The 22,058-nt window shown below is 36.9% G+C and overlaps 1 protein-coding gene across 10 annotated transcripts in view; it reads left to right on the top strand.

Moving 5' to 3' along the window:
• Phka1 (phosphorylase kinase regulatory subunit alpha 1) overlaps nucleotides 1–22,058 on the top strand; it is a 195,132-nt gene that overhangs the window by 83,265 nt on the left and 89,809 nt on the right. For all 10 annotated transcript variants that reach the window (XM_087210546.1, XM_087210547.1, XM_087210549.1 and 7 more), the window contains 3 exons: nucleotides 125–203; nucleotides 11,374–11,508; nucleotides 21,826–21,935. In XM_087210546.1, coding sequence (XP_087066672.1) covers nucleotides 125–203; nucleotides 11,374–11,508; nucleotides 21,826–21,935 — 324 coding nt within the window. The remainder of the gene's footprint in view (nucleotides 1–124; nucleotides 204–11,373; nucleotides 11,509–21,825; nucleotides 21,936–22,058) is intronic.

Raw genomic sequence — 22,058 nt, 5'->3', positions numbered from 1 at the left:
AGGAGTTCAAACATTTTTATACAGGGAAGTTATTTAAATGTTTCCTTTCTGATGCTTCCCCTAAAACATTAGCTTTTTTGTTTGTTTGAGACTTAATAATCTGTTCTTCTCGGGGGGTCTTTAGGGATTTTTAGCTCCTGGAGAAATTGATCCCCTGAATCGTAGGTTTTCTACTGTACCTAAGCCAGATGTTGTGGTTCAAGGTATGTATTCTTATTTCTAGCAGCAGAAAATTTATGCTAAAGATCTGCTTAGGGAGAGAGATCTTGGTGCCAGTAAATTATAGATTTATTCTTCATTTTGTATTTTGTTAAGTATATAATTAACTTAGTTCAGTTTGATTTTAAAATCACTGTTAATCATAAGCAAATGAATGACGTGCAATGTCACAGGACTCGAAAATATTACTTATCACTCCTTATTTCTAGAATCTCCTTTCTTTTAACTATTATAACATTGTAACCTCCCATTTATCTCTGCTTTGTCAAACCAATTTTCATATACTTTTTCAGTTGTTACATTCTTTTCATCATGTCCCCCTTTTTATTTTATAGTTAGTCTCACTCTTTTCTTTCTGTATTTATATGTACTCATGTATTCATTTGCTAAGACTATCACCTTCATAATAAATTTGTTTCTGACCATTACCTCTTTGGAAAGTATGCCTGTATTAGTAAGCTTTCCCATCACTGAGTCACAGTACCTTACACACACATACAATTTAAAGGAGGAAAGGTTTAATCTAGCTCTTGGTTTCAAAGGATTCAGTCCATGGTTAGAAGAATCTAAGGCAGAAGCCTCATGGCAGAAGGGCATGGTGGAGCAAAGCTATTTAGTTCATGGCGCCTGGGAAGCAGAGCAAAGGAAAAGCGCCAGAGAAGAATGGGTTAAGGACCATATAGACTACCTAAAGTTATACTTCCCTCACCAACCCAGACACACGCCCAGGAGTGTGCTTTACCAATCTACTAGGCAGTTTTTAATCCAATGATGTTGATATACTAGGATTAATGATCACAGTCCACCCTTTGTCAACTTTACACCCAAACACATGTCCTTAAACCATACTTAATCTCCAAATAAAGATAATAGTGAGTTCATAATTCCACCTAACATATTACTGCTATCCCACATAGAGCCAGAAATGTAACAATCTCTTCCCCAAAGTCTCGACAGTACTGACATTTTTCAAGTCCAAGTCCAAATCTCTCCTGAAACTCGGGCAAACTCTTAGCTGTGAACCTCTGTAAAAATTAAAAAGCATGTTACACAATCCCAACATACAATGGCAGAGGGTAAATATTCCCAATCCAAAAGGGAAGAATAGGGGAATGGAAAAGAATTGGACCATAGCAAGACCAAAACCCAGAAGGGCAAACATTAAGTCCTGTAGCTTCATAGCTGGCATATGGGGCAAGTGTTAGTAAAATGTGATTTCCAAAGGGCTTGAGGTGCAGTCCATATGACCTCTCTCTTAGGCTGGCTCCACTCATGACCTGCAGCTTTCCTCCATAGAAATTTTCTGTTCCTGGTATCTCTGACTTCCTAGGGTCTCCACTGCACCTTTGGCTTCATTCCTACAGCTTCATGTACTACCCTATCAGAGGCTCCTTCCCTGAGTTCCCAGGTTTTCCTTTGAAATCTGGGTGGAAGCTTCACTGACTGCACAACTCTTGCATTCTGCATGCCAGTAAAACCAGTATCATGTGGATGATGCTAAGGTATGCCAACAACCTGGGCAGTAGCCAGGCCCCTTTGCATCATGGCAACAGTAGTCTCAGAGTGCCTGAGTAGCAGAACACCGTGAAATGAATCCCAGGGAACCAGTTCCCTAACAGAACCATCTCAAGCAGGGGTCCCTGGGAGTTCTCAAATGAAAGGATATCACTTTACACCTTTGAATCTGCAGTGGGTGTCATCTTACTGATTCCTGAGATTCCTTCAAGGCGTCTTTCTCCTTGTCCCTGTACAAAGTATTTGGTTTCTTTTAACAACACTGATCTCTTTAGTAACAGTACTTCTTTTGCCTCCAACTTTAAACATGATTCTTTCTGGGCCAAAATTTAAGTTTTTAAAATGTTTCTACTCTGCCTTTTGCCCCTCTTCTGACTATAAAACTTGTTAAAAGCAACCAGCAGTACCCATACCACAGCCAGAGTGTTGGACTCTCCTGAAATTTTTTCTACCACCCTTAATTTCAGTCTCCTACAAGGTCTCAAGATGGGAAAAATGTAGACAAATTTTCTGCCAGAGTGTAACACACGTGGCCTGTACTTCAAATGCCAGTGGAGTCCTTGTTCCTAACTAAAATCTCCTGAGCCTGGCTTTTACTATCTGCATTCCTATCATTCTGATCTTCTGAGCTCTGACCAGAATCCCTCATAAGGCTGTTTACTGCATTCTAAGGCTTCTCTAGCCCACATATCCAAACCTTTCCAAACTCCTCTCACAGACCAGTTTCAAAGGCTTTTAAATTGTATGGTCAGGTATAGTCACAGCAATGACCCCATTCTGGTACCAATTTTCTGTATTAGTCAGCTTTCCCATCGCTGAGACACACTATAGTTATTATGTGGTATATCATTATCTTCACAGTAGTTACTCAGAGTATAAGACATAGACAAAAAATATTCTTACAAAAAAAGGAAAGGTTTAATTTCTCTTGGTTCCAGGAGGTTCAGTACATGGTCAGCAGTTTCCAAAGCTGAAACCTCATGGAAGAAGGGAGTGGTGGAACAAAGCTGTTCATGGCAGCTGTGAAGCACAGCAGGGGAACAGTGCCAGAGAAGAATGGGAAAGGGACCATATATAGTACTCAAGGTCTCAATTCATAGAGCCACCTAGACATATACTTAGCAGCATGCTTTACTAATCTGCTAGGTGTTTCTCAATCCAATGAAGTTGACATGTCAGTATTAACAGTCACAATGCCTAACCCTTATTTTTGTTTCTAGCAATCAACTTAATTTGGGGTCATTTACTCTGCAAAACACTGGGCTGAATTTTATAAACATATGAAGAATTCTAGTCTCAATACCTATAAAACATCTCTTCCTCTTATACTTCAAACACAAAACTGATCTCTTTTATTTTCATCCTATCCTTTACCTCTCCCAAGAATAGCAGACTTTTCTGCCTACCTTATCTCTTTCAATTACATCATCATTGTCCTAGTTTCTGAGCATAAAATCTTAAGATGAGTTTTCATTCTCCAGCATCACTGTCCAACATGGTATTAAGTCCTTCTGTAAAGTTCCTTTAAAATGGCTCTAGTCACTCAACTTTAGGGTTTGTTCTCTATGGAAAATCAAGCTGTCTGTTTTCAAAACCTTCTTATACTTTGCACATTGTTGGTCATACAGCCATTATATGAAGATCATTTCTCTTCCCTTTCTATGAGAAGACTTCTCCTTTCAGGCTTATACAATTTAGTTGTATTAATCTCCTGGTTGCTCTAATTCATTCATTGAAGATTTTGAGCACTGGCTCACAGCTTTCCTTTTTTTCCCCAAATCCTGCCATATGATTAAATTTCAACATTTGTGTAGGTGCCATTTAAGATTTTAGCCTCAAAAGTTTTAGATTCACATAAATCTTTATTTATTTATTTATTTATTTATTTATTTATTTTTGGTTCAGGGGATCAAACTCGGGTCCTTGTGCTTGCACAGCAGGTGGTGAAACCACTGAGCTAAATCCCCAGCCCCTAGATTCACATAAATCTTAATATCCTCCACTTCTACATTAGCGACCTACTCCAAGTATCAAATTTTAGGACTTTTCTACCTCAGTTATTTGAAATTCCAGTATTCTGCTAGCCACATACCACTTCACCTTTCATTTTCTTTCCATTACATTTGTCCCTATTCACTCCTAGTCTGCTCTTTTCCACCTCATGATTGGTCATCTAAATATCTCACTCATCAATACACCATATTTCTAGTACACCCACCAGAAAAATTATAGTCCTTGATCAATCTTGAAGTCTATATTTTCTGATCCCATACCTCACCTGCGAAAAGCTACTGGAAAAGAAAATCACAAATAAGTAGGTTGTTGACACTGGAAATTTATGGTCTCTTACTCATCTAGGTCCACAGTGCCTCCTGTTGGTACTTTTCCTTTTCTTTAGGCAGTATTTTCCTTTTTAAAAAATTTAATTTGTACATGTTTGCAGTACTTGAAGTTTACATTCATCTTAGGGAGTAAGTACAGGTACATAACACATCGTGAATCTTTTTTATTGTCCTTCCCCTCCCCACTCACCTCTTTCCATCTCTAGCTCCCCTTTCCCCATTTCCATTATTATTGTTATTATTATTATTATTAGTTCATATTTATGACATAATGTTTACATTCATTGTGACTATTTGGTACATGTACATGACACATCTTAAATTTTTTTATTTCCCCTCCTTCCCCCCTCCCCTTACAAAAGATCTATCTCAATGTTTTCTTCTGTTAATTCTTTATTTTGCATTTTATTTGAACTTTGCCTTACTCAAATGATATCATGCAGTATTTAAGCTTGCATGTCTGATTTATTTCATTGAACATTATATTTTCCAGATGTATCCACTTTCCCACAAGTGTCTTAAATTTATCCTTCTTTATAGTTGAATAGTATTCCATTACATATGGCTATCACATTTTCTTTATCCATTCATTTGTTGAACTTACAGGCTGCTTCCAGATTTAATTATTATGAATTGTGCTGCTATAGACATGGATATGCCTATATTACTGTAATATGATGTCTTTAGCTCTTTGGAGAAGATACGTAGAAGGGAAATAGCTGGATCAAATGGAATTTCTAAGTTCAATTCTTTGAGAAATCTCCATACTGGTTTCCATAATGGTTGTTCTGGTTTACACTCCCTCTAGTGATGTAGGAGGGTTCTTTATCACTGCAGACACACTAGCATTTGTTATTGTTTGATTTCTTGATGATTGCCATTCTTTCTGGTATAAGATGAAATGTTAGTGTTGTTTAAATTTGCATTTCTCTACTGGCCAGAGATGTTCAGCATTTTTTCATATTTATTGGCCACTTGTATTTCTTCTTCTTAGAAGTTTCTATTTGTTTCACTTGCCCATTTTTCATTCTTCTCAATTTCAAACTTCCTCTGCTTTTAGGCTAATTAATAACCTGATCACCTTAATATTCTGATCTTTGTCAATTACCCAGTCCTTCCCACCACAACAATCCTACCCATTCTAGCCTCATTTTTTCTAGTCACAGAGAAAGTTATTTATTCTCTTATTCAAGACCGAGTCCCTCCTCTGATGCTTGAGCCTATCTTCTTCAACCTTCCTCTAAAAACTTAATCTTTCTTGGAATCTTCAAGTTTTCCTCCTGTTCTTATTTTAGAGTATTGAGTTATCTCCCTCTAGTTATCCTATGTAATTTTTCCCTTCTCATCCACACTTATGCCTCTTTATATTTTATTCATTCTATAGTCTTTATAACTGGTTTTATTACCCTGAAAATGTTCTTCCTTAGGTTACCTGTGACCTTTGTATTGCCAACTTCAGCAGTTATTTTTCAAAAGTGGGACTTTCAGTTCTACTTACTATTTGTCCTTCTGGAAACTCTCAATTCCCATGTTCTCTGTAATGCCATACTTTCTTGGATTTCCTTTGACCTGTATTAAATGCTTCTCTGTCTTATTCTGGGCTTTCTCTTCTTATTTCCTCTTATCTATTGCTGATCTACATGGAGATTAAACAAGACATTATTGAATAATCAATGAATCACAGAAGAAATCAGGAAAGAAATAAACAAGTTCCTAGAATCAAATGACATGGAAGCACAATATGCCAAAACCTCTGTGATACAATGAAAGTGGTTGTAGGAGGGAAGTTTATACCTATGAATGCACATATTAAAAGAATAGAGTGCAGTTCCTCGTTACTGTAGTGGTGAGTATCCCTGCCTGTCATCTGGGAGACCAGGGTTCAATTCCCCCAAGGGGAGGCACATGAAGTCTTTGGGCCAGGAATTTATCTCAGTGTTTCTGCCACCTGCCTTGCAAGCACAAGGTCCTGAGTTCGATCCTTGGTACCAAAAAAAAAGAATGGAATGATCCTAAATAAATAATTTAATGATACATCTCAAGGTCCTAGAAAAATGAAAGCCATACAAATCTGAAATTAACAGAAGGAAAGAAACTATAAAGATCAGTTGGAAATTTATCAAATTGATACTAAAAAGACAGTACAAAGGATCAATGAATCAAAGAGTTGGTCTTTTGAAAGAATAAAAAGAGTGATAAACACATAGGTAAATTTACCAAAAAAGAAAGAAAAAACCCATAGCAATGCAATTAGAAATGAAAAAGACAGAATCACAGTCAACACTGCCAAAATCCAGAGGAATATAAGATACAAGTTCAAAAATTTATACTCCAGTAAACTGGAGAACCTAGAAGAAATGGAGAAATGTCTATACACATAAATTAACAAAACTGAACCAAGAAAATATAAGAATTCTGAATAGACCAATAACAGGCAACAAAATAAAGACAGTAATACAAATTCTGCCATCACCATCACCACCAACAACCATAAAACCCAAGACCCCGATGGATTACTGCAAAATTCTATGAGAACTCCAGGGAAGATCTAATGGCAATGTTCCTCAGACTCTTCAACAAAATTGAAAAGGAAGGATACTGCCAAACTCATTCCTGGAAGCTAGCATTACCCTGACATCAAAACTAGACAAAGACAGACAGACAGATAGACAGACAGAAAGAAAGAAAGAAAAAAGAAAGAGAAAGAGAGAGAGAGAGAGGGAGAGAGAAAAGAAGGAAAGAGAAAAGAAAATAATAGAAAAAAGAGAAAGAAAATTATGGACCAATTTCATTAATGAATATAGATGCAAAAATCCTAAACAAAATAGTGGCAAACCGAAGGCAACAAATCATTAAAAAGATCATTCATCATGACCAAGTTGGCTTCATCCCAGGAATGTAAGGGTGATTCAACATATATAAATTAATAAATGTGATATATCACATAAACGGAAGCAAGTTCAAAAATCATGATCATCTCAATAAATACAGAAAAAGCCTTTGACATATTTCAACATCCATGCATGATTAAAACCCTAACAAAAATAGATTATATAGGCCTTATCTTAAAGTGATAAAAGCCATTTATGAAAAACTGCATCCATCATACTAAATGGGGAAAAACTGAAAGATTTTTCTCAAAAATCAGGAACAAGACAAGGGTGCCCACTCTCCTCACTTTTGTTCAACCTAGTACCCAAAACCTTAACCAGAGAAATCAGGCAAATGAAAAAAAGGGATATGTATAGGAAATGAAGAAGTCAAACTATCCTTATTCACAGATGACATGATCCTTTACATGGAAGACCCAAAAGACTCCAAATTCAGAAAAATAGCAGGATACAAAATCAACATACAAAATCAATAGCATTCCTGTAAGCCAACAATAAACTGACCAAGAAAGAATTAATAGTGACATTCCAATAGCTTCAGAAAATGAAATACTTCGGAATTAACCTAACCAAGGAAGTAAAAGGCCTCTATAACAAAAACAAGGACATCAGGAAAGAGAAAGTCTTCTCCTGTTTCTGGACAGACCGAACCAATATTGTCAAAATGAACATATTACCAAAACTAATATATTGAATTAATGCAGTCCCAGTAACATACTAATAACATTCTTCAAAGAATGAGAAAAAGCAATCCTAAAATGTATATGGAAACAGGAGATAACCACAATGGCAAAAGCAATCCTGGGCAACATGAACAAAGCAGGAAACATCACAATCTTGGATTATAAATTATATTACAAAGCTACAGTGATAATAGAAAAACAGCATGGCACTGGAACAACAACAAAAAAAACACCATGCAGATCAATAGAACAGAATAAAGGATGCAGAAACAATTCCAGGCACATTTACTCATCCGATCTTTGACAAAAGGGTGCAAAAACATATGCTAGAGAAACATAGTCTCTTTCACAAATGATGCTGGGAAAACTGGTTATGCACAGACAGAAGGATGAATCTCGACTCACGTTTCTCACCAAAATAAAATCAAAATGGATCAAAGATCTAATTATTAAAACAGAAGCAATCTGCCGGAAGATAAAATAGGGAAAACACTTGAAGATATAGGCATAGGCAAGGACTTTCTGAACAGACCTTATATTGCACAGGAAATAACAACAAAAATCAACAAATGGAGTTATATCAAATTAAAAAGCTTTGGCAGAGCAGTGGAAACAACCAACAGTGAAGAGACAACCTACAAAATGGGAAAAAATATTTGCTACTCTTTGAACAGAAGACTAATATCTAGAATATGTAAAGAACTCAAAAAATTTAGACTCCTTCAAATAAAAGATCCAATCAAAAAATGGACAATCAAAATGAATAGACACTTCTCACGAGAAATTCAAATGGCCAATTAGTACATGACAAAATGTTCAGCATATTTGACCATCAGAGAAATGCAAATCAAACCAACACTGAATTTCCGTCTTACTCCAGTAAGAATGGCTGTTATCATAACCCCCCCCACAAATGCTAGTGAGGTTGTGGGAGAAAAGAAACCTTTCTGTATTGTTGGTAGGAATGTAAATTAGTACAACCACTATGGAAATCAGCATGGGGATTCTTCAAAAAGCTAAAAATAGAAATTCCATTTGATCCAGCTTTGATCATTTTGGGTATATTCCCAAAAGAGTAAAGACATCATATTACAGTGATGCATGTGTACCCATGTTGATACCAACACAATTTATAATAACTAAATCTTGGACACAACCTATGTGTCTATCAACAGAAGACTGGATAAAGAAAATGTGCTATATATACACTATGGAGCACTACTCAGCCATAAAGGGGAATAAATTTAAGTCATTTGTAGGAAAATGAGACCTTGAGAACAAAATGCCAAATGAATGAAATCAGTCACAGAAGGTTAAATATTGCATGGTTTCTGTTACATAAGAAACCCAAAGCATAAATAATTTAAAGTGCAAAATAAAAGATAGATTATAGTGAACAGGGAGGTAAACTTTCTACAGATAGGAAGGGGATCTGGGAATGGAGGGAGAAGGGAGGGATGGTAGGGGAAAAGAAAGTAAAAAACGATTAAAGTGAAATATGCATATGTGCCAACACCTCACAATGAATATATTCATTATGTATTGCAAACATACACTAATAAAAATATTTTTAAGGTATTTGTGTTCCTGACAGTTCTTTCTTTAGACCACTGCTTATCTTATTCTGAATATTTGTTCCTGTTTCTAACCCTTCTTCTATTCTAAACCTTTTTCCTTTACCCACCTCCTGACTTTCTCCTTCACTTTCAGAATATGACCTCACCTCCAATGTCACAGTGAAAGTATACCCCATAAAGATAATTCTCCATCCAACCCCAAGCTTTCCTTTATCTGCCCATTCCTTTTATGTTGAAATTTCTCATGGCTATATTCCTGGTCATTTCTCTTCTTCTCTATATATTCTCCTTGGTCCACCTCATCTCTTTGAATGATCATGGTTCCTAAATCTATAGCTGCTTCCTTTAAGATAGTGCACTTGCATGTCTCACATGCACCATAGACTCAATCAACATCACTAACGTTAATCAGTAACCTAGTACCAAATCACTCATGCCTGCGCCTCCCCCCTCCTCTGTGCCTATTTCATTAAATGACCACCATCCTCCCAGTTACACAAATAAACACCAAGGAATCCTTCTCCACCCAAGGCTCTCCCTCTCTCTCTCTCAATCTCTCATTTCCTGCATTCAATCAGTTAACAAGTTTAAGCTTCCTAAATAATTCTGAAATTCACCCAGTTTCTTACAGTATCAATAGCATGACCCTAGTGTAAGTCATCAACATCTCCCCATGCATTACACCAAGACCCTTTTCATTGGTCCCTGTCTTTAGTCTAGGCCCACTATAGTTTATCAGTTTCTTCTTCTCTTCCTCCTCCTCCTGCTCTTCCTTCTCCTCCTTCTTTTCTTTTTGACCTTTGTAGCCCCATATGGAAATAACAGCTTATTCTTTAATTATAAACCAAAATATATACTATTTAATATGTAACATGGGTATGCTATTCCTCTGATTACAAGTTTGCAGAGGCTTCTGATCACTAGCTTCCTTACTATGATTTACAAGGCTCTTTATAATCAGATGCCTGGCCTTGTTTTCTGCTTCATTTCTCATTACTCCTTCTTTATACTCCTTTTTCCTTCTATAAAGAACTTTGTATAATTCTTAGATCTGCCTGGTTCTTTGTTCTCTTGAGCCTTTGTCCATGCAATTTCTTTTGTCTGGAATAATTTCTCCCTTATTTTCACCAGCACCTCTATCAGATTTAATTCCTATTTAATCCTCCAGCAGGATTTATCATGTCTGTCTATATATCCCTAGCATCTGGAAGTGCCTAGCACATAAAAAGCAATAAATAATTCTCTAAATGTTTTATAAAATATAAAATAAACAACTGGTTGAGTTGACTGTACTCCTGGGGCCCCATTTTTTCATATGACTCTCTTTTAGTCCCCTCTACTCCTATTACCAACCACATTGCCCCCTGCATCACATCTTCCAACACTAGAGGAGTAGGAGGAGAGGGCATGTTTACCCTTGGTGCTTAGTGTCAAACCAACTGAAACATCATTTGGAGTTATTGTTTCCAGCCAGGTACCCATCTCATAGAGGGAAAGTGAAAATAAGGATCAGGGAGCTGGCCTGGCTTCTTCCCTTGTGGGTAGGCTTACCACTTCAGTGACATGAATGTAAGTGGAAGAAAAGATAACTTTCCAGGTTTTGCAAGCTGTGCATCTAGATAAATGTAATTTCTATCACTCCTAATCCCTCTTCTCCAAATTCACAACTATAATACCTCCTATATGTTAATGACTCAAATCTTTATCCCCAATTTCTGCCATTCTCCAGCCATGGGACAATTCTTGTCTAATTAGAATATTCTTTATTACTCTCACATTCCTGGCCCTGACTTTATGTGTATTTATATAAAAGATCCTGTGGAATCAACTTTTACCAAAGCTGTTTTTTAAACTCTCATGTTTTTTCCCACTTAAACACAGAACCTCAGATATAAAGAGAGTGTGCCATTCTCTAGGAGCACATAGGTACTTAGTCAAAAAGCATAATCTATTCATCTTTGTTCTTTTTCATTTAGATAATATTAGTAAGTACTTAGCATGATATGTTTCATCAAAGTTCCTCAATAACTGTTCTTTTCCTTCCTTCTTTTGTTTTCCTCCAAAACAAATTATATTCTTTGAGAGAATTTTAGGTTCCTACCAAAACAAAAACTTGTGTTGATTTTATTCTCTTTCTTTCCTATAGTTTCCATTCTAGCTGAAACAGATGAAATCAAGGCCATTTTGAAGGACAAGGGAATTGATGTGGAGACTTTTGCCGAGGTGTACCCCATCAGAGTACAACCAGCTCGTATTCTCAGCCACATTTATTCTAGTCTAGGTAAGGACATTGGCCAACCTGCTAGAATCACAGTATGTGATGTGGGCTGGTTTCCTTCTACTTTATTTTCCTTTTTAATCTTGGATTGCTTTATTAAACTGGATCTAAAAAGGAATTTAGAGTCTGTGGAAACCAAGTTCCTAATCCTGTCTTTTTTAGCAGAATTGATAATTTTGGGTGTGTTTTATGAATCTTTTGGTGTATAGCATATGACTTTTTCAGACAAATTATATTTTTATTCCAAGTGTGTACTTAACTAACATGCTCTCCCCTTCCATGGAATCTATATTTCTGTTTCAAATGCATACTAATTTTATGTAGAATAATAGACAAGGAGTTTACTTTTAGGTCTTTTTTTTTTTTTTTTTGGTACTAGGGATCGAACTCGGGTCCTTGCGCTTGACTTTTAGGTCTTTTTATAACTTACGTAAGGAACTAGTTTCTCATCTCTTGGTATCCAGTAAAAAGAGAGAGAAGGGAGAAGCCTGGGAGGGAGATAAACCCTCCTAGGTCAACCCCCCAGTGACTCACCTCTTGCTACCCAGCTCTACCTCCTAACAGCATGTTCAGCTATGAACTCATCTTTGGAATGAATATAAAACCCCATAATCTAATCACCTTCCAGAAGCCCCACCTCTGAACACATGAGGCTTTTAGGGAACATTCTAGATATAAGTCATAATGGTATGTTATCTGGTTACCAATCGATACATACATACTGACTGCACAGAACTGGAAAACAGAGAAAAGCACAAAGGAAAAAAGGTAAAAATCACTTATAATACTACCATTTTGAGGAAGTCATTGTTTTTATTTTAGAGTATTTACTTCTAATAAGTTTTTATAAGATAAAGCACACTTGTGTTTAGGAAAATTGTGTCATGGAGAGTAGATTTTGCACCTGTTTTTTGCAACATAAAAATATGTGATGAACTTTATATTTTGGAAAATAGCTTCCTATGCCTCAATTTCAGACTTGTATTGACATAATTTCTTCAAATTTTTAAACATATAGTGGATAAATTTGTTTTCATAAATTATTTTCTATTTAGCAAATTGTTTACTTATGTTCCTTTGTCACACAAAAGTCAGTTGCATTTCTATGCATTGACACTAAATCTAAAAAGGAAATTTAAAAGGCATTTCCATTTACAATAACATCAAAAAGAATAAAATACTTAAGAATCAACTTGACCAGGAAGGAAAAGACTCATACACTGAAAATGACAAGACATTAAAGAAATAAAGACTAAACAAATAAATGAAAAATATGTCGTGTTTATAGGTTGAAAGCTGTAATGTTAATAAGATATCAATGCTACCCAAACTTGTCAATAGATTCAATATAATTCCTAACAAAATGCCAATTCAGTTTTTTGCAAAAAAATGGAAAATTTATTCTAAAGTTAATACAGAGATTGAGTGATCCCCAAATGGACAAGACAATTTTGAAAAGGAAGAACAAAATTGAAGGAGTCACTCTTTCTAATTTCAAAACATACTACAAGGCTACAGTAATAAAAACAGTGTGTTATTAGCATGAAGAGAGATATACAGAACGATGGAATAGGAATAAACCCTTGCATATGTGGTCAAATAAAGAGTGCCAGAGCCATTCAAAGGGTAAAGGACAGTATTTTTAATAAGCAGTGCTAGGAAAACGACATCTACATGAAATTGAACCCATACCTAGCATCATGTACAAACTGTGAAATGTATTAAAGACCAAATGTAAGATATAAACTATAAAATTCTTAGAAGAAAATGGAAAATCTTCTTAACATTATATTTGGCAGTAATTTCCTGGATAGATATGATACCGAAAGAATAGGCAACAAAAGAAAACATAGAGAAGATGCCCTACTGAGGTCCTGAGTTGCACGGAACACGCCAAATCAGCCCGCACCCCGGCAATAATCCACTGGAACACGCCCCCCCCGCCCCGCTCCTCTATACAGCCACCTTGTTCCAAACTACAAAGACGCAGAGGACACTGGACCACCAGACCACGGTACTGAATCCCACTGCTCCCGGCCCAGAGGTAGGGGCTTCTGAGCCACCATCCCAATGCTCCTGGTCCAGAGCAAGGGGCTTCCCAGCCACCATCCCTCCTGCTGCTCCCAGCCCAGAGGAAAGGGCTTTTGGGCCACCTTCTGTCCCGGCGCTCCTGGCCCAGAGGAAGGGGCTTCTGGGCCACCATCTCTCCCACCACTCCCGACACAGAGGTAGGGTCTTCTGAGCTGCTATCCAACTGCTCCTGGTCCAGAGGAAGGGGCTTCACGGCCAACATCCCTCCCACTGCTCCCAGCCCACAGGAAAGGGGATTTGGGCCACCATCCCTACTGCTGCTCCCAGCCCCTGTCCCACCTCTCCCAGCTCAGAGGAGGCAATCCGTGCAGGAGCCAACAGCCCCCCGCCCCACTCGAAATGAGAAAACACATAAATAAGTCTCAAAACCAGACTTCCAGATCACCTACAGCAACCCCAAAGGAAAATGAGATGGAACACTCTGATACTCAACCACCTGGACCCACTGAACTGGCAACAAAAGGGGATCTGGAAAAAATGAAATCAGAAATAATTTCTCAGATAACAGGAGAAATTGTGCCCCTAGTGCAAGACATGATTAATAAATCTAGAGAGGAGCTGAGGAACATGATGGAATCCCAACATAAGAAACAAATGGAATCCATAAAACAGATGCAAATAGATTTCCAGGACATGAAAAACTCCATTGAAAGTCTACACAGCAGAATGAGCCAATGTGAGGACAGAATTTCAGATGTAGAAGATAAGATTGCAATTAATGACCAGGAAAAGAAAAATTGCTTCAAAATTATAAGGCAACATGAGAAATCAATCCAGCAGCTCCTAGATGATGCAAAGAAGAATAACATAAGACTGATTGGAGTCAATGAAGAAACAGGAGAGAGTGCAGATGACATAAAAAATCTTTTCACAGAAATAATGGCAGAAAACTTCCCAAGCAGGGGAAAAGACCTTGACATACAGATAAGTGAGACATATAGGACTCCAAATAGCCTTGATCAAAAAAAATCTACACATAGGCATATAATTGTTAAGATTCCAGAAACACAACAGAAGAACAAAGTTCTCCAAGCAGTCAGAGAAAAGAAACAAATCACATACAAAGGAAAGCCCATCAAAATCAGAGCAGACTTCTCAACACAAACCATCAAGGCAAGAAGAGCTTGGAGTGACATATTCCAAGCTCTAAAAGAAAACAGCCTCCAACCCAGATTGATGTACCCTGCAAAATTATCTTTCAAAATGGATGGAGAAATAAGATACTTTCATGACAAAGAGCACCTTAGGAACTTCGTGAATACCAAACCAGCACTCCAAAGAATTTTACACAATATCCTAGGAACAGACATTGAGGATCACAACCCCAGGAAGCAAAGTAGAATGAACCCATCTGGCATGACAAGAAATTCAATGTAAAGGGGGAGAACCCAACAAAAAGAAAAAGTCATGGCAATGACAAGTCAATATGTTTCAGTTATAACCATCAATGTTAATGGTCTCAATTCACCAATCAAAAGAAATAGACGGCAGAATGGGTCAAGAAGAAAAATCCAACAATATGCTGCATACAAGAAACACACTTAATTCAAAAGGAAACTCATAGACTGAAAGTTAAAGGGTGGAAAACAATACTGCATGCAACAGGAACCCGAAAAAAAGCAGGAGTAGCTATCCTCTTGGCAGACCAAGTAGATTTCAAACCAACACTGATTAAGAGAGACGAAGAAGGACACTACATCCTTGTAAAGGGAAGAATCCAAGAGGAAGAGATGACAATCATAAATATCTATGCACCAAACACTAGTGCACCCAACTATATAAAAGAAATACTAATGGACATGAAAAGTCATATATGCACTAATACAATTGTAGTGGGGGACCTCAACATGCCACTGTCACAAATATAGATCAACTAGACAAAAAATAAGTAATGAAATACTAGATAATTGAACTCTTGAACAAATGAACTTAACAGATGTTTACAGAGTCTTCCATCCCACAAAATCAGAATACACATTCTTCTCAGCTGCACATGGGTCATTCTCAAAAATAGACCACATATTCACACATAGAACATGTTTAAGTAAGTACAAAGGAATTGAAGTTATCCCCTGTATATTATCAGACCATAGTGCAATGAAATTGGAGATCCATAGCAAAAGAAACTCAAAACATTTCATAAACACGTGGAAATTGAACAACACACTTCTCAATAACCAATGGGTCACAGAGGAAATTAAAGAAGAAATCAGACAGTTCCTTCAATTAAATGACAATGACAATACAACATATCGAAATCTGTGGGACACAATGAAAGCAGTCTTATGAGGGAAATTCATAGCAGTGAATATGCATATGAGAAAAACAGAACAAGCCCAATTAAACAACTTGATGCTGAACCTCAAGCTTCTAGAAAAAGAAGAGCAGGACAACCCCAAACCTCATACAAGGGAGGAAATTATAAAGATCAGAGGAGAAATCAATGCAATGGAGACTAAGAGAATGATACAAAAATCAATGAAGCCAAGAGTTGGTTCTTCGAAACAATCAACAAAATTGACAAACCCTTAGCCAACCTTGTCAGAAAAAGGAAAGAAAAGGACCAAATCCATGCAATTAGGAATGAAAAGGGTGAAATTACAACAGACCCAGCAGAAATCCAGAGGATCGTCAACACCTACTTGCAGAACCTATATGCCAATAAGATGGACAACACAGAAGAAATGGACAGATTCCTAGATACATATGAATTAACAAAGTTGAATGAAGAAGACCTAAAAATTCTGAACAACCCAATATCAACCAATGAAATTGAAAATGTAATTAAAAACTTATCACCTAAGAAAAGCCCGGGCCCTGATGGCTTCACTGCTGAATTCTACAAGACATTTAGAGAGGAACTGCTGCCACTACTGTTTAAACTCTTCAATGAAATGGAAAGGGAAGCAATACTCCCAAATTCATTCCTGGAAGCAAGCAACACTTTGATCCCCAAAGCAGAGGAAGACCCAACTGAAAAAGAGAACTATAGGCCAATCTCACTAATGAACATAGATGCAAAAATCCTTAATAAGATACTGGCAAACAGAATGCAGAAGATCATCAAGAAGATCATACACCCTGATCAAGTGGAATTCATCCCAGGGATGAAGGGATGGTTCGATATATGCAAATCAATCAATGTAATACACTATATCAATATAGCCAAGGACAAAAACCATAGATTACCTCCATAGATGGAGAAAAAGCATTTGACAAAATCCAACATGAATTTATGATAAATACCTTTCAAAAATTGGAATGGATGGTCTCTACCTCAAACTAATAGAAGCCATCTATGAAAAACCAACAGCCAATATCATACTAAATGGTCAAAAACTGAAATCCTTCACACTAAAATCAGGAACAAGACAAGGATGTCCACTATCACCACTCTTGTTCAATATATTTCTGGAAACATTAGCCACAGCAATTAGACAAGAGAAAGAAATAAAAGGAATAAAGATAGGTAATGAAGAAGTCAAATTGTCATTATTTGCAGATGACATGATACTCTATATAGAAGACCTCAAGAACTCCACCAAAAGTCTTCTAGGCTTAATAACCAAATTCAGTCAAGTAGCTGGTTACAAGGTCAACACACAAATATCAATAGGTTTCCTCTACACAAATGATAGACTCACTGAGAGAGAAATAGGGCAAATAATTCCTTTCACAATAGCATCCAAAAAACTGAAATACCTAGGAATCATCCTAATGAAAGAAATCAAAGACCTCTTCTCTGAAAACTATGGCACTCTGGAAAGAGAGACTGAAGATGACATCAGAACTTGGACAGACATCCCCTGCTCCTGGGTAGGAAGGATTAATATAGTGAAAATGGCCATACTTCCAAAACTGCTATATAGATTTAATGCAATTCCAATTGAGATCCCAGCAGCATACTTCATGGACCTTGAGAAAACAATCCAAAAATTCATTTGGAAGAAGAAGAGACCCAGAATAGCAAAAGCAATTCTAGCTAACAGAGACATGGCAGGGGGTATCACAATCCCCAACCTGCAACTATACTACAAAGCTACTGTCATAAAAACAGCATGGTACTGGCAAAGAAACAGACTTGAGGACCAGTGGAACAGATTAGAAGATGCAGAAACCACGCCACACACACTCAGCCATCTCATCTTCGATAAACGAGCCAAACACCCTCACTGGAGGAAAGATAGCCTCTTTAATAAATGGTGCTGGAAAAATTGGGCTTCAACTTGCCAAAGATTAAAACAAGACCTATATCTCTCACCATGCACTAAACTAAAATCAAAATGGATTAAAGACCTAAATATTAAAATAGAAACGCTGAACCAGTTGGAACAGAGGTTAGATAGAACCCTTGAAGAAATCGAGGTAGGAAAAGATTTTATGAACAAAACCTCAGTTGTCCATGAACTAGCACAAACAATCAACAAATGGGATCTCTTCTTATTAAAAGGCTTCTGCACAGCAAGAGAAACCACCAGCAGTGTGAAGAGAGAACCCACAATGTGGGAAAAAATCTTCACCTGCTCTTCCTCAGACAAAGGTCTACTATCTTGAATCTATGAAGAACTTAAAAAGATCAGACCTCCCAAATTTAAAGACCCAATCCAAAAATGGGCATCTGAAATGAACAGACATTTGTCAGACAAAGAAGTAGAAATAGCAAATAAATACATGAAAAAATGTTCAACATCACTGGTCATTCGAGAGATGCAAATGAAAACAATGCTGAGATTCCACCTCACTCCAGAAAGAATGGCTGCTATCATGAAATCAACCAATAACAAATGCTGGAGGGGCTGTGGGGAAAGAGGAACCTTGCTCCACTGCTGGTGGGAATGTAGACTGGTGCAACCACTGTGGAAATCAGTATGGAGATACCTCAAATAACTAGGACTGGAAGTCCCATTTGACCCGCTATTCCCCTGCTGGGGATCTTCCCCAAAGAATTAAAAGGATCATACCACAGTGATATATGTGCACCCATGTTCATAGCAGCACAGTTTGTGATAGCTAAAACTTGGAAACAGCCCAAATGCCCATCAACTGGAGACTGGATAAAGAAAATGTGGGTTTTTTATAAACTGGAGTACTACTCAGCCATAAAAAATGAGAAATTGGAGACATTTATAGCTAAGTGGATGCACATTGAGGCAATACTCTTAAGTGAAATAAATAGGACACCCATGTATAAATACCAAATAGTTTCTCTGGTGTGAGAAACTGAAAGTGTAAATAAGGACTAGATGTATAATAGGTAATGTGAAATAGGAAGAAAAGGGGCAAAGGGGAAGAAAGTGGAAGGGCTAGGGGAAAGGATAGAAGGGAGTGGGATTAATATGAGAAAATGGAAAAATAGGAACAAAATCTTTGTAAATAGGGAGAAATGGAGGGATTGAAGGGAGGGCTGGGCAAGGGTGAAAAATAAGAACCAAGAGAGACTATGTAAAGGTGCAAATTTCCAATGATGAATGTCATTAGATTGTACACCTAAAATGTACCAATGATTAGAATGAATAATCGATAATGTAAAATAGGAAGGAAAGGTCCAAAGGGGTAGCGGTAGTGGGAGGGGTAGGGGAAAGGAAAGAAGGGAAAGGAAAAATGATGAGAAATGGAAAAAATGGAAATAAAGTCTTTGTAAATAGGGAAGGGTGGGCTAGGAATGGGGAAATAATAAGAACCAAGATGCATTTTGTAAAGGTAGAATTCCCAATGAGAAATGTAATTGTATTGTATACCTACAATGTACCAATAAAAGAATAAAAATAAAGAAATCATAGAGAAATTGAACTTCATCTAATCAAAACTTTTGTGCCTCAAAGGAAACCAACAAATAAGTGAAAAGGCAATCCACCAACAAATAAGAGAAAATAAAATTCTTACATTTGATAATAATATCCAGAAAATGTAAAGAACTACAACTCAAAAACAACAAAAATACAACCAGATTCAAATATGGGCAAGGAACTTGAATAGACATTTCTTCAAAGCAGATATGCAAATGGCCAATAAGGAGATAAAAAATACTCAATATCGCTAATCATTTAGGAAATGTAAATCAAAACCACAATAAAATATTGCATCATACCTCTCATGATGGCTATTATTTTTTAAATGTGCAGTGTTGGTGGAAATGCAGTTTCTTAAAAAAAATGAAACACAGAGCTATTATATGTGGTGGATTGACTAACGGGCAACTTGTAACACCCAGCTGAACTGAATCAGTGTGGTCTGGGCGTGGAGGATCCACCTGAAGACTGTTACCAATAGCCATAAAAAGAGAACTGTGGGGGAAAGATCTTGGCCTGTTGATTTGCTAGGAGAAGCTTGCTGTGGGTGGTTTTCCTGATGCAAACTAGGATGTTCTCATTGGAGGAGGAGCTCAGGGCCTTGCTGTCGCTGGGAATGGCTGCTGTTTTCATCAGGGGGTCTCTGATCTTCACCGTGAGCCTCACTTCCTGGCTCCAATGTGGAGCCCTCAGCTTGGTGGCAGAAATCCTTCATCTCACCAGCATGTATTTTCTGGCTTCCACCACTGGCCTTTGGGCCTTCCAGGTGCAGATCCTCGATACAGACAAGCATGAGACATTGCCATGGGCTCTAGGTCACTGGCTGGACTCGAGGAGGATATTGCATTGCACTCTAGGCCTTCAGCTGGGCTTATGTGGGAAACTGCTGGGATCTAGGCCCTCAGTGGAATCCTTTGGGCTTCTAGTGTGCGGTTAATCTCTTGCACTCCTTTGCATTTAAGTCTTTGGGTAATTATAAAATAACCTTATAAGTTATGTGTCCTGTATTTAATGTATTCCTTTGCTGAATCCTTCTGACTACAACACTATATGATTCAGCAATTCTGCTTCCAGGTATATATCCAAAAGAATTGAAAGCAGTAACTTGAACTGATATTTTCTATACTGATACATAGCATTATTCACAATAACCAAAAGATAGGAATAACCCAAATATCCACTAATAGGGGGATGGAAAAACAAAATGTAGTATATACATAGGATGGAACGCTATTCATCCTTAAGGAAATTCTGACATATGCTATAACATAAATGTACCTTAAAGACATTATGCCAAGTGAAATAAGCCACTTAGAAAAGGACAAATGTTACATGATTTTAATTATATGAGTAGTCAAATTCAGAGGATCAAAGTAGAATGGTGCTTGTTAGAGGCTAAGATGAGGAGGAGCCATCTGAAGATACATGGTGGTTATGTTTACACAATGATGTGAATACATTTAAATATATTTAAATCCACTGAACTATACACTTAAAATTATCAAAATACACTCAAAATTATCACTGCACTAGGTTTTTAATTTCTCCAAATTCTGTGATACTTATTATTTTGTTTTAAAAATAATAGCCATCATAATAGGTATGATGCAATATTTTATTGTGGTTTTGATTTACATTTCCTAAATGATTAGCGATATTGAGCATTTTTCATCTTATTGGCCATTTGCATATCTGCTTTGAAGAAAGGTCTATTCAAGTTCCTTGCCCATTTTTGAATCTGGTTGTATTTTTGTTGTTTTTGAGTTGTAGTTCTTTACATTTTCTGGATATTATTATCAAATGTAAGAATTTTATTTTCTCTTATTTGTTGGTGGATTGCCTTTTCACTTATTTGTTGGTTTCCTTTGAGGCACAAAAGTTTTGATTAGATGAAGTTCAATTTCTCTATGTTTTCTTTTGTTGCCTATGCTTTTGGGTTTTATTTTATGTATATTTTACTCTAATAAAAATAAGCAAAAAGGAAGGAACAGAGAGTAATCCTAGTTGTGATATCAGTCTCAGTTAAAATGTGTGCTCTACTGAGTAGACCCTGGAATATGACAAAGCATTGATGGTTCTTTGGTTCTGGCCCCGTAAGAGTGAAGTAAATCTACAAATGCAGCATATTTGATAAAATAACACTCAGGATAAAGCAAAGGAAAAATAAAATACTCAAGAAATACATTTTAGCAAAAACTTAAAACCAGTAGGAGTCCTGCGAGTACTGATATGAAAGCATATTCGATATATATCTTAGGGGGGAACTTTCAGGACAATATGCATAATATTGTCCTGTTATACAAGAAAAATGTGTGTGAATAAATTAACTATTTTCTCATTGTAAGAGACGTTGATTTAGTGTTTATATGAATATAAAACATGTTTGCTTGTTTGATTTTTGTACTAAAAATATCTTGACCATTTATCAATTCTGTCTTAGGATCCAATAATAGAATGAAACTCAGTGGACGGCCATACAGACTCATGGGAGTGCTTGGAACTTCAAAACTGTATGACATTCGGAAAACTATCTTTACTTTCACCCCACAGGTAAGTAAAATAAACTAGAATATGCATTGAGATGAATGAAAATAAGAGAGAAACCCTGCAGGTACAAAGCATTGACTGGAATTTGGTAAGTGTCAAGTTCATGGGTGGAGGCTTGCACATTTT

The sequence above is a fragment of the Heterocephalus glaber genome, unplaced genomic scaffold, assembly GCF_053883595.1.
Source record: "Heterocephalus glaber isolate CG9 unplaced genomic scaffold, H.glaber_assembly_v1.0 deba00001145, whole genome shotgun sequence".
Lineage (NCBI taxonomy): Eukaryota > Metazoa > Chordata > Mammalia > Rodentia > Bathyergidae > Heterocephalus > Heterocephalus glaber.
Note: the sequence above shows the minus strand (reverse complement) of the source record. Positions and strands in the feature narration are given on the sequence as shown.